The 14,860-nt window shown below is 43.9% G+C and overlaps 2 protein-coding genes and 1 pseudogene across 3 annotated transcripts in view; 2 read left to right on the top strand and 1 right to left on the bottom strand.

The window, feature by feature from the left end:
• Positions 1-14,860, top strand: part of LOC308426474 (ATP synthase membrane subunit K, mitochondrial-like) — a 316,992-nt gene that overhangs the window by 231,154 nt on the left and 70,978 nt on the right. The window lies entirely within an intron of this gene.
• The window catches only part of EFCAB5 (EF-hand calcium binding domain 5), a gene marked incomplete at both ends in the record, with an annotated part of 109,788 nt that overhangs the window by 31,924 nt on the left and 63,004 nt on the right, over positions 1-14,860 (bottom strand). Inside the window, 4 exons of the mRNA XM_080922414.1 lie at positions 486-655; positions 5,756-6,045; positions 12,473-12,629; positions 14,305-14,519. Coding sequence (XP_080778540.1) covers positions 486-655; positions 5,756-6,045; positions 12,473-12,629; positions 14,305-14,519 — 832 coding nt within the window. The remainder of the gene's footprint in view (positions 1-485; positions 656-5,755; positions 6,046-12,472; positions 12,630-14,304; positions 14,520-14,860) is intronic.
• On the top strand, positions 2,955-4,737 carry LOC308426242 (60 kDa heat shock protein, mitochondrial-like; annotated as a pseudogene). Its single transcript has one exon. The product of its transcript is annotated as a 60 kDa heat shock protein, mitochondrial-like (transcript).

Raw genomic sequence — 14,860 nt, forward strand, 5'->3', positions numbered from 1 at the left:
ACATGGTGGCTCATAACTGACTGCAACTCCAGTTCTAGGGGCTCCAACGTCCTCTTCTGGCCTCTGCAGGTACTGGACATATAAGTGGTACACAGACATACATGACAACAAAACACCCATGCACACCAAATAGATTAATTAATAAAAATATAACAGCAGCAGAAACCAGTCCGGACTGGAAACAATTCAGGTCCCACTTTGGAAACACTGGTCACACTTAGAGACAGTTCTCTCTTGAGCAACTCACTAGGGTTCAAATGCCATTTTTACTTTAGAAGGTCACGTACTGTTTTCGAAAGATGCAACCAGAGCCAGGCATGGTGGCAAATACCTGTGACCCAGCACTTGGAGGGTAGAGGCAGGAGGATCAGGAGTTTAAGACCAGTCTTGATTACATATGGAATTGGAGGCCAGCCAGAAGTACATGAGATCCCGTTTATAAAACATTTAGAAAGAAAGAAACAAACTCTTCAGCAAGTTCCTACCTGATTCCCTTCATGTCCCTGTAGAGCACTTTGTTCAGAACAAATGGAGCATCGTCTAGAGTACAAGCCACATTCCTCAAGAGAACGTGCCCTCTCTCAGGCAGGAGTACGTTTTCCTCTAGGAGGGAAATGTGAGCACTTATCTTCTTATTTCCATGAGCCTCCGCATCCTGTGGCAAAATATTTCTGTCCATGTATTTGTCAACAGCTACAGAACCCCCCAGCTCCTTCACTAGCCTAGTTGGGAATCTGGCACCAGTGCTTTTATTCAATAAAGGATGTAGAGATTGCCAATCAAGGGAGTGGGGAAAAGGCAGATACCATGTTGCCCTTCAAACCTGAGTTTTAGTCAGTGGAATGGCTGTCTTATGTGTAGTTAGATTGCTTTACTGAAAAACAAACACATCCCAAGCCAAACTTAAACCTCTTAGCTCTAATCAAATTCAAAGGCACAAATCGTAGAGCCTTTGGAAGCACAGTCATAGCGGAAGGTGAGGGAGTTCAGCCAAAGGTACCGAGGAGGAGCTTGCGTTTTCCTCATCTTTCACCATCGAATCATGGTGAATCATGTGTAAACAAAGCTCTCGAGGATCTGTTTTAAGTTTAAAAGAGATTTTTATACTTTTGTTCTGTGTATGCATGGGTGCTCTGTGTACATGCATGTACCTGCTCCAGGTACATGTCTGGTGCCAGCAGACTCCAGAAGAGGACATTGGATCACCTGGAACTGGAGTTACAGGTAATTGTGAGTCACCTTGTGGGTGCTGGAAGTCAAAACTGGGTCCTCTGCAAGTGTAACAAGTGAACTTAACAACTGAGGCGTTTTTGTGGCCTCAAGGAGTTTTTAACAGTTTAGACTTGATCAGAGACATTTCAGGAAAGAGTTTCTTAGAGACTAAGACTCCTGACTTTCCTCTTTAACATTAGCATGTAAAGATTAGGTGTCTGTGGCATTCATCAAACAAAACTTGCCCCACTCCAATAGCCTCCTTTCTGCCTTCAGGTCACATGTGGCCCTTGCCATTCCCCTCCCCCAGCACCTCTGGCTCCCTTCTTATGGTCTCTTATCTAGTTTCATAGTCTGTACTCATTATTACCCCCTGTGGTGGCAATTCTTTAGGACCTAGGCTGGGCACATCTGTGTCAGATCCTTTTTTAAAATTTTTTCCTGATTGAATTATTTGAGGTGGGAAGACCCAGCCTAAATCTGGATATTTGAGGTGGAAAGACATAGCTTAAATCTGGGCCATGTCTTCTGGTGGCAGCCTATATAGAGAGGGCATGGAAGAGCAAAGTGTCGCTCTTGGCCTGTTTGACCTCACTCTCACCGGTAAGTCCATTTCTTCACTGGTACTGGAGTCTAATTCTTCAGGATTCTGATATATATATATATATATATCCTATCATTTCTGTGTTGAGAGAATCTCTTAGAAGCATCACTTGCCAATAAAAAAGTGTATGGCCAGTGTGCTGAGGCAGGACACTGGCAGGAAGAGAGAGGGGATTCTGGGAAATGAGAGGCAAGGAAGTTTTGGACTGGGATGCAGAGGAAGAAGTAGGCGGGGTCTGAAGAAGCGGCAACTAACCAGTCTGTAGATGAACTTAGGATAGAATAAAGGGGAGATTTGCCCAGACTTGGATGCAGAAAGACGAGGAGAGATAACTAATCATGTGGAAACAGAATGGTTTGAGTGGGTTAGATAAGTTATGAGATATCAGGGAATGAGCAAAGCTTGTGGCCTAGGAATGCATTAACAAAGAATTCATCTGAGTCAACATTCTGGGAGCAGAGGCTGGAAAGAGGAAAACCGGATTTATTTTCTACAGTTCTGTTTCTCTAGAGAACCCTGACTAATACATTCCCTTTGTTTACATACAGACATCTTAAAAGTTAGGGTCTGCATATAAGAGAGAACATGAGATTCTTGTCTTTCTAAGTCTGGGTCACCTCAATATTTCTAGAGTGCTCCATTTTTGAGCCGACGTTATAATTTCACCCTTCCTTACAGCTGAGCAAGATTCCATTGTGTTTCTGTGCCACGTTTTCATTATCTGTCATCCCACAGATGACCTTCCAGGCCGCTTCTAATTCTCTGCTATTCTGAAAAGTGCGGCCGTGAATGCAGACATACAAGTATTTCTGCGGTAGGATAGGGAGTTCTTTGGTTTATGCCTAGGAGTGGTACAGCGTAACCACATGGCAGTCCTATTTTTAGCTTTTTGAAGACCATCTGCACTGATTTCTATAGTGGCTGCACTAGTTTAAACTCAGTGCTGGATAGTGCTTCCTTCCCCCACCCTTACTCCCCCCCCCCCATCCTCACCAGCTCCTGTCACCATTTATTTCTTGATCAGAGCCATTTTGACTAGGGTGAGATGGATTGTAAAAATAGTTTTAAGTTTTGTTTCCCCAATGGCTAAGAATGTTGAGACTTAAAAAAAATTGCTCGCCGCAGACAGCCTGCAGAAATGCTTCCACTACCCACAGTCCTTCGCCAGATGAGACCAGTGTCCCAGACACTGATTCCTTATCTCACTCGGGCTTATGCCAAAGATGTGAAATTTGGTGAAGATGCTCGAGCCTTGATGCTTCAAGGTGTAGACCTTTTAGCTGATGCTATAGCTGTTACATGGGGCCAAAGGGAAGAAAAGTGATTATTGAACAGAGCTGGGGAAGTCCCAAAGTAACAAAAGATGGGGTCACTGTCACAAAGTCAATTGATTTAAAGGATAAATACAAAAATATCTGAGCTAAACTTGTTCAGGATGTTGCCAATAACACAAACAAAGAGGCTGGGGGTGGCACCATCACTGCCACTGTTCTGGCACGGTCTGTTGCCAAGGAGGGCTTCGAGAAGATCAGCAAAGGAGCTAATGCAGTGGAAATCCAGAGAGGTGTGATGTTGGCTGTTGATTGCTGAGCTTAAGAAACAATCTAAACCTGTGACGACCCCTGAAGAAATTGCTCAGGTGGCTAGAATTTCTGCAGATGGAGACAAAGGCATTGGGAACATCATTTCTGATGCAATGAAAAAGGTTGGAAGAAAGGGTCTCATCACAGTGAAGGATAGAAAAACACTGAATGATGAGCTAGAAATTATTGAAGGCATGAAGTTTGATAGAGAATATATTTCCCCATATTTTATTAACACATCAAAAGGTCAAAATGTGAATTCCAAGATGCCTATGTTTTATTGAGTGAAAAGAAAATTTCTAGTGTTCAGTCCATTGTACCTGCTCTTGAAATTGCCAGTGCTCACCGGAAGCCCTTGGTCATAATGACTGAAGATGTTGACAGAGAAACTCTAAGCACACTGGTTTTGAACAAGCTAAAAGTTGGTCTTTAGGTTGTAGCAGTCAAAGCTCCAGGGTTTGGGGACAATAGAAAGAACCAGCTTAAAGATATGGCCATTGCTACTGGTGGTGCGGTGTTTGGAGAAGAGGGGTTGAATCTAAATCTTGAAGATGTTCAAGCTCATGACTTAGGAAAAGTTGGAGAGGTCATTGTCACCAAAGATGATGCCATGATTTTGAAAGGAAGTCATTCTAGAGATGACTGAGCAGCTAGACATCACAACGAGTGAATATGAAAAGGGAAAGCTGAACGAGCGACTCACTAAACTTTCAGAGTGGCTCTGTTGAAGGTTGGAGGGACAAATGATGTTGAAGTGAATGAGAAGAAAGACAGCGTTACAGATGCTCTCAGTGCTACAAGAGCAGCTGTTGAAGAAGGCATTGTTCTAAGAGGGGGCTGCGCTCTGCTTCAGGGCATCCCAGCCTTGGATTCATTAAAGCCTGCTAATGAAGATCAGAACATAGTATAGAAATTGTTAAAAGAGCACTTAGGATTCCTGCAATGACGACTGCTGAGAATGCAGGTGGTGAAGGATCTTTGATAGCTGAGAAAGTCCTGCAGAGTTCCTCAGAAGTTGGTTATGATGCCATGCTTGGAGACTTTGTGAACATTGTGGAAAAGGGAATCATTGCTCCAACAAAGGTCATAAGAACTGCTTTACTGGATGCTGCCGGAGTGACCTCCTTGCTAACTACAACTGAAGCTGTAGTGACAGAAATTCCTAAAGAAGAGAAGGACCCTGGAATGGGTGTAGTGGGATGAATGGGAGGGGGTATGGGAGGTAGCTGTTCTAACTTCTGGAATAGTGCTTTGCCCTCATCAATGAACTGTGACAGGAAGCTCAAGGCAGGTTCCTCACTGATAACTTCAGAGAATTCACCTGAAGAAAATGACTGAAGAGAAGAAGGCTGGCTGATCACTGTAACCATCAGTTGCTGGCTTCCTTTGACAATATATAATGGCTTTCTGCTGTCATTGTCCATGCCTACAGATAATTTATTTTGTATTTTTGAATAAAGGCATCTGTACATTCCCGATGCTGGGCGCAAGAGCCATACACCAGCGTCCTGCTTTCAACGTCAATCACTGGGGCATCTCTACTGTTCTGTCAGCATCAGGACTGCAGCTCTGTGGCACCACGTGAGAAGTTCAGAAGCAGCCCTTCTGTGGAGGGTGGAAATGATTGTGTACAAAGTGGAGAAGTATTTAATTATGTGACAACCTTTATGTAATAACATTTTGTTTAAAGTTAAAAAAAATTGCTGGCTATTTATTTATCTCTCACCTTGTAGTCTTGGCTATTTATTTATTTATTTGTCTATCTATCTATCTTTCACTTTGTAGTCTTGGCTGGCCTGGAAGTTTCCCTGGACCCCTACATGTTGTCCTTTACACATGTGCTTCACACCTGTACACGTATGTCCCGGTATGCTCCTCACAAATGAAAATGAAACTTAAACAATCAAACATTCTTTTTCTGATGGGTAAATTGTCCGGCAAGCATCATGCACAGTAAATGAAGCTTGCACTGCTGTGGAGCTCCTTCATGTAGCCCATCCAGCCTGGCCTCAAATTCGGTATACAGCCAAGGATGACTTTAAAATTCTTACCCTCTTGGTGCTGTCTTCCGAGACTGCAGCAAGTGCCACTCGACCGTGAGTAAGCAAGAGCCGGGATCAAACCCAGATCTTTGTATGTGCTAGGCTTTCTATCAGTTGGGCTACATCCCTAGGTTTGAGTTGTTTATAACATCTTATAATAAATAAATTATCTGTAGCACCACTCAGTGATTTTTTTTCAGAACCCAGTGATTTACCAAGCAAACTTTATGTGTTCCTCCTGAACATATGTGTAGCCACGGAACGTCACATACTGCAAGTAAGCGCTTTCTCTTATATTACGTTAGGGAGCGTACCTGGGTGAGGGCCCTGAAGGTCTCAGTGTACACTGGCTCCAGGGACACCCCGCTTGTCTCTGCAGCGTATTGGATCTGATGGAGCCACTTCTGCCTTGCACAGTTCCTTAGAACCTCAATGTGGCTTCTCTCTAAAGAGCCCATCAGGAATTCCACAATGCTTTCCAGAACTTGGTCTTCATTGCCCCTGAGTTCAGATACGACTAGTTCTATATACCTCTGAAATTGCTTTGAAGACAGTTTGACTTCCCGACCGGGACCCGGCTTTGGAAATTTTATGTGCAGTTTAGCTAAAAGACATAAGTGAGAAGCAGAGACCAGACTGAAGGTTCATTAATCTACGGAAAGTGTTTTCATTTTCCTTACAGCGAGCTACAGCCTTTAACATATGTGCTCTGTGTGGAGCCCAGCATATTAAAAGCCTTCCTGAGCACACTGACTGACTTCCCACATCACATTCAGTAGGACGTCCACAGTTTTGTTTTAATTCTACTGCTCAGCCAGGTGAGACCCCAGGGCCCACTGTGACTCCCCATTTGTCTTCCATGTTCTATTCTCTTCTCTTTGGCACTGTTCCTTGTGGCCACTCATTTCCTACTTTTATAACCCCACCAACAGATATTATCACTTTAGAGTGGACTTATTAATAGTAAATGCTTCATACATTCATGTGCGCCCACGTAGACAAGAAGAAGATGCTGGGTCCAGTTACAGGCAGTTGTAAGAACGCAGGCTCTCGAGGACTCTGAGCCATCTCCCCAGCCCCAGGACTTGCTTTTTCACTCAGCATTATACTACTGTGTTCATCAGGGTGTTCCAGGGGCTTTGACTCGTTTATCTAAGCCACTGCATTTATATAATAACACCACTAGTTATGTGTTCTCCCGGCAACGTGTGTTTCAAGTATCTTTGTAATTTTACTCCTAGAAACTGCACTACAAGCATTTTGGAATATGTCTCCTGGTCCGTGTAAAAAGTGTTTTGCCATTTATTATACATTAATAAGTCATAGGGTAGTGGGACAGTCATGGCTCACACCTTTAATCCTAGCACTCACAAGGCAGAGGCAGATGGAGTTCTGAGTTCAAGGACAGCCTGGTCTACAGAGTGAATTCCAGGATAGCCAGGGCTACACGGAGAAACCTGTCCAGGGAAAAACAAAACAAAAAGCAAGTCATGGAGTATGATAGTTTGTAATGATTGCCAACCAGATAGAATCAATGCTTACATTGGTAACAAGTCTCTGGGCATATCTATTGGGGAGTTTTAGATTAGGCTAATTGAGATGGCAGGATGCACCCTGAATGTGGGTGGCATCATTCCTTGGGCAAGATTCCTTAAACTAAATAAAAAAGAGACGGGGAGCTGAATTTCAGCATTCATCCTGTTTGCGTCCTAACTGTGGTTGCAATGCCTGTGGGGCCGATGCCTTCTTCCCCTGACACCACACTTTCCTCGTCCTGATGAGCCGTACTGTCAGAACAAACCCTCCTTCCTTAAGCTGCTCTGATCAGGTAGTTTTGTCACAGCTGAGGGAGGTAACAGATGGGGCCTCGTCCTTTTCTTGTAAAGTGGGTTCTAGCTCAAATGTCTTCCACCGTGGCTTTTCCTCCCCTGTAATGACAATAGCACCCATTCAAAGCCACCTGTTTCACAATTAACAGCCACTACTTGGAACTTGTAGCCATCTGATCGTGTGCAAGCTCTTATTTCTGTAACCATTCATTGCTTTTATCCCGGTAGCATCCGTGGACTTTCCTCCTGGAGTTTGTAGTTATCAATTTGCCCCGGGGAGAAACCACTCTACTCTCACTTCGGCTTAGGAGTTTGCGTGGGATCCACTGTAGTTTTAGAGGTAGAGCTTCAGGGTCACACCAGAGACATAGGACATTCTGTGCCTTTGGTCAGAGTGACTGGTGTAATATAGTATAATGCCAGGCCTTTTCTGTTCCTTTTTTTTTTTTTTTTTCCTCTTGAGACAGAATCTTACTATTATATACTTAGCCCTGGCTGGAACTTGCTATGTAAAGTAGGCTGGATGGACTTGAACTCACAGAGATCCACTTGTCTCTCTGCTCTCCGAGTGCCAGGTTTGAAGGTGTTTACCACCATGCCTGAATGTCAGATGTTTTGCTCCAGTGATTACGTGGAGGATAGTTTCTGTTTTATTCCAGTTGACTTGAATGATCCTGAGATATTATGAGCCTGAATCTGAGGGCCACAAAGGAAAGGGTTGTGTGACAATCCAGTCAAAACAGAGCAGTGAAAGGGCTGAGGTGAACTCAGAAAATAAGGAGGAACTGGACACCTCCTAATTTCATATCTGAACCCCCCAAACCCTAGTGCTCTTAACCAGCTTGGAAGTTCCATGAGTAAGCAGCTCCTCGCTTTTCTAACTGCTTTGGGTTATGTCTTCTATTATCTGAACAAAAGCATCCTAAGTGTGCCACTCTCTAAACAGATTAAAAGCGCCTCATGAAGCTGGGTGGACAGTTCACACCTTTAATCCCAAAATTTAGGAGGGAGGCAGGAAGATCTCAGTGAGTTCAAGGCCAGCCAGGGACACATTGAGACCTTGTCTGAAAACAAGACAAAACAAACCAAACAAAAAAAGTGCTTCGTGGATTCTTCTTCCTGTTCTTTGTCTGTTCTTGGTTCCTGTCTCTCCCCGAGCAATATTGTTCTAAAGCCAGTACCGTGGGCAGAACGAGGGTGGTGCCTGCTTTTGGCCAGAGCTCACGGTGAAGAAGGCCATCCTTTGGGGATAGCATGAGTGGGTTATCAGAGTCTGAACAGTGTGTGCATGATAGCAGGAGAGCAACCTTGAGCCCGTGTGGTGAAGACGGTGGCTTTAAGGATAGGCTAGGTTCGGGTGTCAAAGCCCCACTTAGATTCTAAATACTGAACGGAGTGAAGAGGGTATCCCAGTGGAGGGACATCCTGGTCTAAGGAGTTACAACCTAAACAAGACAAAGAGAATATTTATCGCAAAGGAAGCCCATTATGAGACATCTGCTTTAGTAAGACTTCACGCAGCAGTCAGCTGAGCATAGGCAGCTGGAGCCTGAATGGGCTGAGGAGGACATCTATGGGACTGAAGAGCCTGGTCATACATGGAACATTCGAGCCTAAGAAATATGCTAAGTACATCCATCTGTGGAGTTGATGTGGCGAGGCAAAGGATCTATAAAGGTGGAAGAAAATAAAAATGGGTTCTGTTGGGCCCATAGGGGCTCACGGAGACTGAAAGCATGCACGGGATGGACCTAGGCTCTCTGTACATGTGTGACAGTTATGCAGCTGGGGTCTGCATGTGAACTCCTACAGTGGGAGTGGGGGGCTGTCTCAGACCACACTGCTTGCCTTTGGATCCCTTTCCCCTAACTGGGCTGCCTTGTCTAGCCTCAACAGAAGATGTGTCTAGTCCTACTGCAACTTAATATGCAAAGCCTGGTGGATAACCATGGGAGGCTTCCCCTATTCTGAGGAAGAGCAGAGGTGGGGTAGGTGGGGGAGGGGAGGAGAGAGGGAGGGACTTGGAGGAGAGGAGGGGGAGAAAGTAGCAATCGAGGTGTAAAGTAAACAATTAAAACAAAGAACAGGTTCTTTTGTTTTGAATTGGACATGGAGGTATTGCTGTAAACTCGGGATTTTTGATGTTAGGAGACAGAGTTATGTAGAGATGTAGTGTTTTATGTTCACACAACAATGCCTGTGAACATACAAATACACGCACATCTTTGTCTACAGAGAAAGAGAGCAAAGCATTGGGAGGAACCAGCATATGTATGACTCAAATCTTGGCGTCTAAATACCACCTTTCAGTAAAAGACACTCAGGTCCCCGGGGAAGTTGATTATTCCAGGATGAAAACAGGTGGAGCATAAGACTGAACCCAGATGATCTCATGTCAGAAAGCAAAGAGGAGCTCAAAGGACGACCGAGTCGGTAAAAAACGGCAGAGAAGACTGAGGCTTCTTTAAAAACCGAAAATACCCATCTGCCCGGAGGCTCAGAAATCCACAGCGTCTCGGAATCTCAAGAAAAATTATGCTGAATGAAAGCAGCCTTTCCATAAAGAGTATGTTTTGTGTGGTTCTATTTTTGTGAGGACTAGCCGAGAAGCTAGTGGTGGGGGAAATCTCCGTGGTTGTCTTGGGAATTGTGCTGTGGGACCTGCATAGGAAAAGTACATGGGGAGCTTTTTGTTCTATTTCTCTCGAGAAGCGCGAGCCACACTGCTCACAGATTCGTCAAAACTCAGCAAATTTACACTTAAAATTTGCACACCTAATTTTGCACCAAGAGGGGGGAAAAACAGCTAAATATTGACCTCAAGTTAATGATATTCAGGAAGAAGCGTAGTTTGCTTTAAGACCTATCAAAGGTAACAGAAATAGGTAGATGTCGGGAGCCATTTTGCCTGCTTCTGTGAAACCCTGCCTGTGAGGCAGAGTCAGGTCGGGCCAGGGTCTGCAGGCAGATTTCCGGGCCTGCGGAATGAGAAGCACGGAGTGATAAGAGGGTATACACCTGAAGCTCAAGGCGAGGGGCTGGATGTTCTGTCAATCTCGGAGGAACAGGGAAGAACATGGAGGCCTCCGGATGGGTACAGATCGAATGTACATCAGCCATTGTCTCTGCTGGCTCGTGACTTTGTTTCCTACAATACTGTAAAGTATATAAAGCCTAAGAGAATTAAACTTGAGGCTGCCACATTGCTGTGTCTCTGAGTCTTTCCTATAATCCCCACCCCCGTGCCCTGCCCCCCAGGACTGATGTACAGGTAGAAGGATAAGGAGTGGAGAGAGTAGTAACAGAAGCCGTGGTGGTGTCTCTGGCAGAGCAGAGGTTGTGGGCAGATAGTCAGATGCCTTGTTAGAGTCTTTCAGAGTGACTGTACTGTATCAACATTTTCAGAATACAATGCTGAGGGTGAGGAAGATGAGGGGCCATAGGAGCCAGTCAGAAAGGACTAAATCTGGGGCAATATGGGCATTAAAATAAATAGTGAAAATACCAGGTTACAACCCAATGACTAAAACAGGAAACGGTAGTATGCTACTATAAATGAAAAGTTTGGGAGAAGAGAAAGGCTTTCTTAAGTTTTCAGTACACCCACACGAAACTATTCACAAAAAGTAATTTTTTTTTGAAAGAGAAGGTCTCCTGTATCCCATAATAACCTTGAACTTGCTGGTTTTACAGATGTTTATGAAGTGCTGGGCTTCAAACTCAAGGCTTCGAGCCTGTGATTCAAGGACTCCCAGCCTAGTAGGTATCATTTTAATCAACTTATCAATGTTATTATCATAGGATTTTGAATAGAATTCAATGTGAATTACTGATTATGTATTCTAGCCCTGCTAAGAGAGGAATAATCTGGATTTAATCATGAACCTCTGGGAAGAGCATACTGCAAACAGCTAGAAATCTTCAAATGTGTCGAGGGCACAGTGATCAGGAAAAGACTGAAGAGTTTCTTAGTCCTTCCTAATGTCCCAGTTTTTTAACCCCCAAAAAGTTTTATGTCATCTAGGGGAAGTAAACATATAAGAAAAAAAGAGAAAAAGGGAGAGAAAAAAATTACTAAAGATAGTAAAAAAAACAAAAAACAAAAAACTGGTGCTGGAGAGATGGCTCAGCAGTTAAAAGCACTGGCTGCTCTTCCAGAGGATCTGAGTTCAATTCCCAGCACCCACAATGTGGCGCACAGCTGTCTGTAACTCCAGTTGCAGAGTATCCAACAGCTTCCTACAGACATGCACGCAGACAAGACACCAATGTTCATAAAATAAATACATAATTTAAAAGCCAACCCAAAAATAAAGTTTTAAAAGAAGAGAGAATAAAAGCTTAGTATATTGAAGAGGAACTTTAGACCCAGCCAGACTTGAAAGTTTCGGACTTACAAAAGCAGAGAGACTCAGAGTTTAGGCTGCATGGTTTGGGTTGTAACCTCAGAAGTGCCAGTGATCGGTTCATAGAGAGAATCGGCCTGGGCTGGTTCTGGTGAAAACACCTTCTCTATGGATAGAAACTCGGGTTCCTGTTCATCTACGTGCTCCCCAGTTCTCACCACTTCCCACCAAACAACTTCAACTTCAGCCCCAAAGGCTTAATGAGTCTGTTTAAAACAATAAATGACATTTAAAAAGTTTTTTTTTAAAGGAGGGGGATAGAGAGATACAGCTCAGAGATCTTGACCATCATACAATAGGCTGTAAGTTAAATACCAGGACTGAAAGAAGAAAAAATGAAATATACCAGCAAGCTTGGAAAGGTATCTGATACATTTAGAATATCCCCCTCCCGTGTGTGTGTGTGTGTGTGTGTGTGTGTGTGTGTGTGTGTGTGTGTATACTTGTGTTTGCCAGTGTGTGTGCATGTAGATAGGTGTTTTCTCAGTTACTCTCAATCTTAATTTTGAGACAGGGTCCCTCATGAATCTGGAGCTCACTGGCTGACCAATATTCTCCAGGGATCCCCAAGTCTCTGCCTCCCTGGCGCTGAGGTGCCTGACCCACCCCAGTGCCTGACTTTTGTGCAGGTGCTGGGTTCCAAATTCAGAGCCTATGCTTGCATAGCGAGAGCTTGACCAACTGAGCCACTCCCGGCCTCTCTGCTTGCTTTTGACTGCGTGTGTGTGGTGTGGTGTTGAGAAACTGAAGGCCAGGTTGTTGGCGCATCTTGAACAGGAACATGCTAATCGCTTACCTTTCTTCATAGACCCCTTTTCCATCCCCTCCTTATAGGTATACAAGAGATCATCAATGTCATTCAGATTCAGAAAGCCTGAGCCATCATTGTCCCACTTCTCAAAGAGGGCTTCGAGGAGGAGTCTCCGTCGGGCTTGGAAGGAGTTTTGTCTAGCCTAGGACACAAAACAGGATAAAGAGCACACGGTCTTCATTGTGTTGCCTGGCCTTTTGCATTTAAAGAAGGTGTAGCACTTTTGTCTTATAGGAACTGATTTCCACTCCCCAACTTGCCACGTCTGCTTCACTTCTTAACCAACAACATCCAGGGATTCTCTGTGCAAGACCAAAACACTTCAGACTGGAAAGGGTAACATGCTCCTTAAAGATGTTTGACTATTTCTTTCCCCTCCCTTCCCGATTGTTCAGAACTAGGAATGAATAAATAACAATGTCCAAATAACAACAGCAACAAAACTATTTTTAAAAAAGATATTTGTGAGGCCGGAGAGATAGCTCAGCAGTCACAAGTACATCTTCTGGCTATTGTTCCAGAAGATCCAAGTTAGATTCTAACACACCTGGCAGCTCACAACTACCTGTAAATCTAGCTCCAGGGGATCCTAAGCCTCTGTTCTCCGTAGATACCCACATTCACGTGCACATACATAGACTTACACACATGTACACATAATTTAAAATAAAATCTTGTTTAAAAGAAAAAGAAAAAATGTTTTTATTTAACATTCATTTAACCTAACGCTGATTTTTTAACAGTTTTTAAAAATATTTGTCACTAAATAATTTTAATTAGATAATGGATAATTATTGAACTACTAAATAGCTTGATTTAATTATGAAATTAATGACTATGCCAGCCATGGTGGCGCATATCTCAGCACCCGGGAGGCTAAAGCAGAAGGATTATGAATTCATGGATAGCCTGGCTACATAGCAAGATTCAGTGCCAAAATTCTAAGGGCTAGAGGTAAAGCTCAGTGGTCAAGCACTTGCTTAAAGTATGTAATAACTTAGGTTTGATCCTCAGCACAACGCACCCACACATACACACATGCACACACACAAGTAAATAAGTACTCTTTGATTGAATGAAGGAGACTGCATTTGAGGAGGCCAAAGGGATATTAAGCCTGGACTTAGGCTGAGATAACTCATAAGAACAGTGGGATTACTTGAATAAACATGGTGAATCTAATTCCCAAACTTCCCATAATACAGAGTAAGTTGCTCATATAAGGTAGTGTGTGTACACTTATTTATCATTCAAGTAAGAGCTTAGGGGAAATGTACCACTGGGGACCCATGAACAAAAGCACACACTCAAGGGATAAGCACATCCCTAAGTATGTGCATCTGCAGATGTTCCCACAAGGCAGACAGTGCACACACACGCCTTCATGCCTTCACACCTTCACATCTGTACATGCCTGCACCTCAGGCTTCAGAGGACAGAACAAGGCTGTACCATGGGCCATCTCTGGCCAGAAGCAATCAATCATGTTATTTTTAGAAAAATGAGTTCTCTGGAGTGTGGTCTCACCAAGCAGTGTTTTATTTCATGGCTATGCTGGGTTGCTTTTGTTTGTTTTGGGGACAGGGTTTCTCTGCTTAGCCCTCACTGATCTGGAACTCCCTCTGCAGATCAGGCTGCCATAGAACTCTCAGAGATCTGCCTGCCTCTGCCTCCCAAGTTCCGGGATTAAAGGCGTGTGGCACCATGTCTCTGCTTGGTTGTGCCTTCCTAAAGAGACGGCACACTAGAAACAACCAAGGTTGGGAATTTACAGATAAATAGTGACCTTACTTGTTGCACTGGTAAATGTTACCCACCTGTCCTAAGGCTTTAATTTTCTCTTGCTTTGTTTCAGAATAGTTCTTCTGGAAAAAGGAGGTGAGGCTCTGGCTAACACTTAAGGAGGTGTCTTCACCAACAAATGTCTCCAGGAGCTGTACAAACTGTAGCAAGTTGAGGGAGACTCCATTGAAAGCACTCCTCCCTTTGATCCCCTTGTAGGTCTGAAAATTCCTAATCGTTGCATGTAGGTCTGTGAAGGAGAAAGATATATCAGGCAGTAATGGCTTCTCTCAAGTCTTAGGGGGAAAGTAAGTGCCTGTTATGATAGGACTCCACTCACTTTGTTCGGGTGATTGAATACAAGGTTCTGCATATTCTAAACAAGAGCACTACCATGGAGCTAAAACCTGGCTCCAACATGGACTCGTTTCTACCTCTCGGGGAACCATGTTTTCTCTATGATGAAAGCAACTGCAGTTTTCATGGAGGGAACATCTTCCACTGTCAGTTTAGAGGGGGAGCAAAATGGCACCGAGCCTTCCCACTTTTGCTCCTTGGAGTGGATGATGTAATGGCTGGCCAGGAATTCAT

Source organism: Micromys minutus, assembly GCF_963924665.1.
Source record: "Micromys minutus genome assembly, chromosome: 10".
NCBI lineage: Eukaryota > Metazoa > Chordata > Mammalia > Rodentia > Muridae > Micromys > Micromys minutus.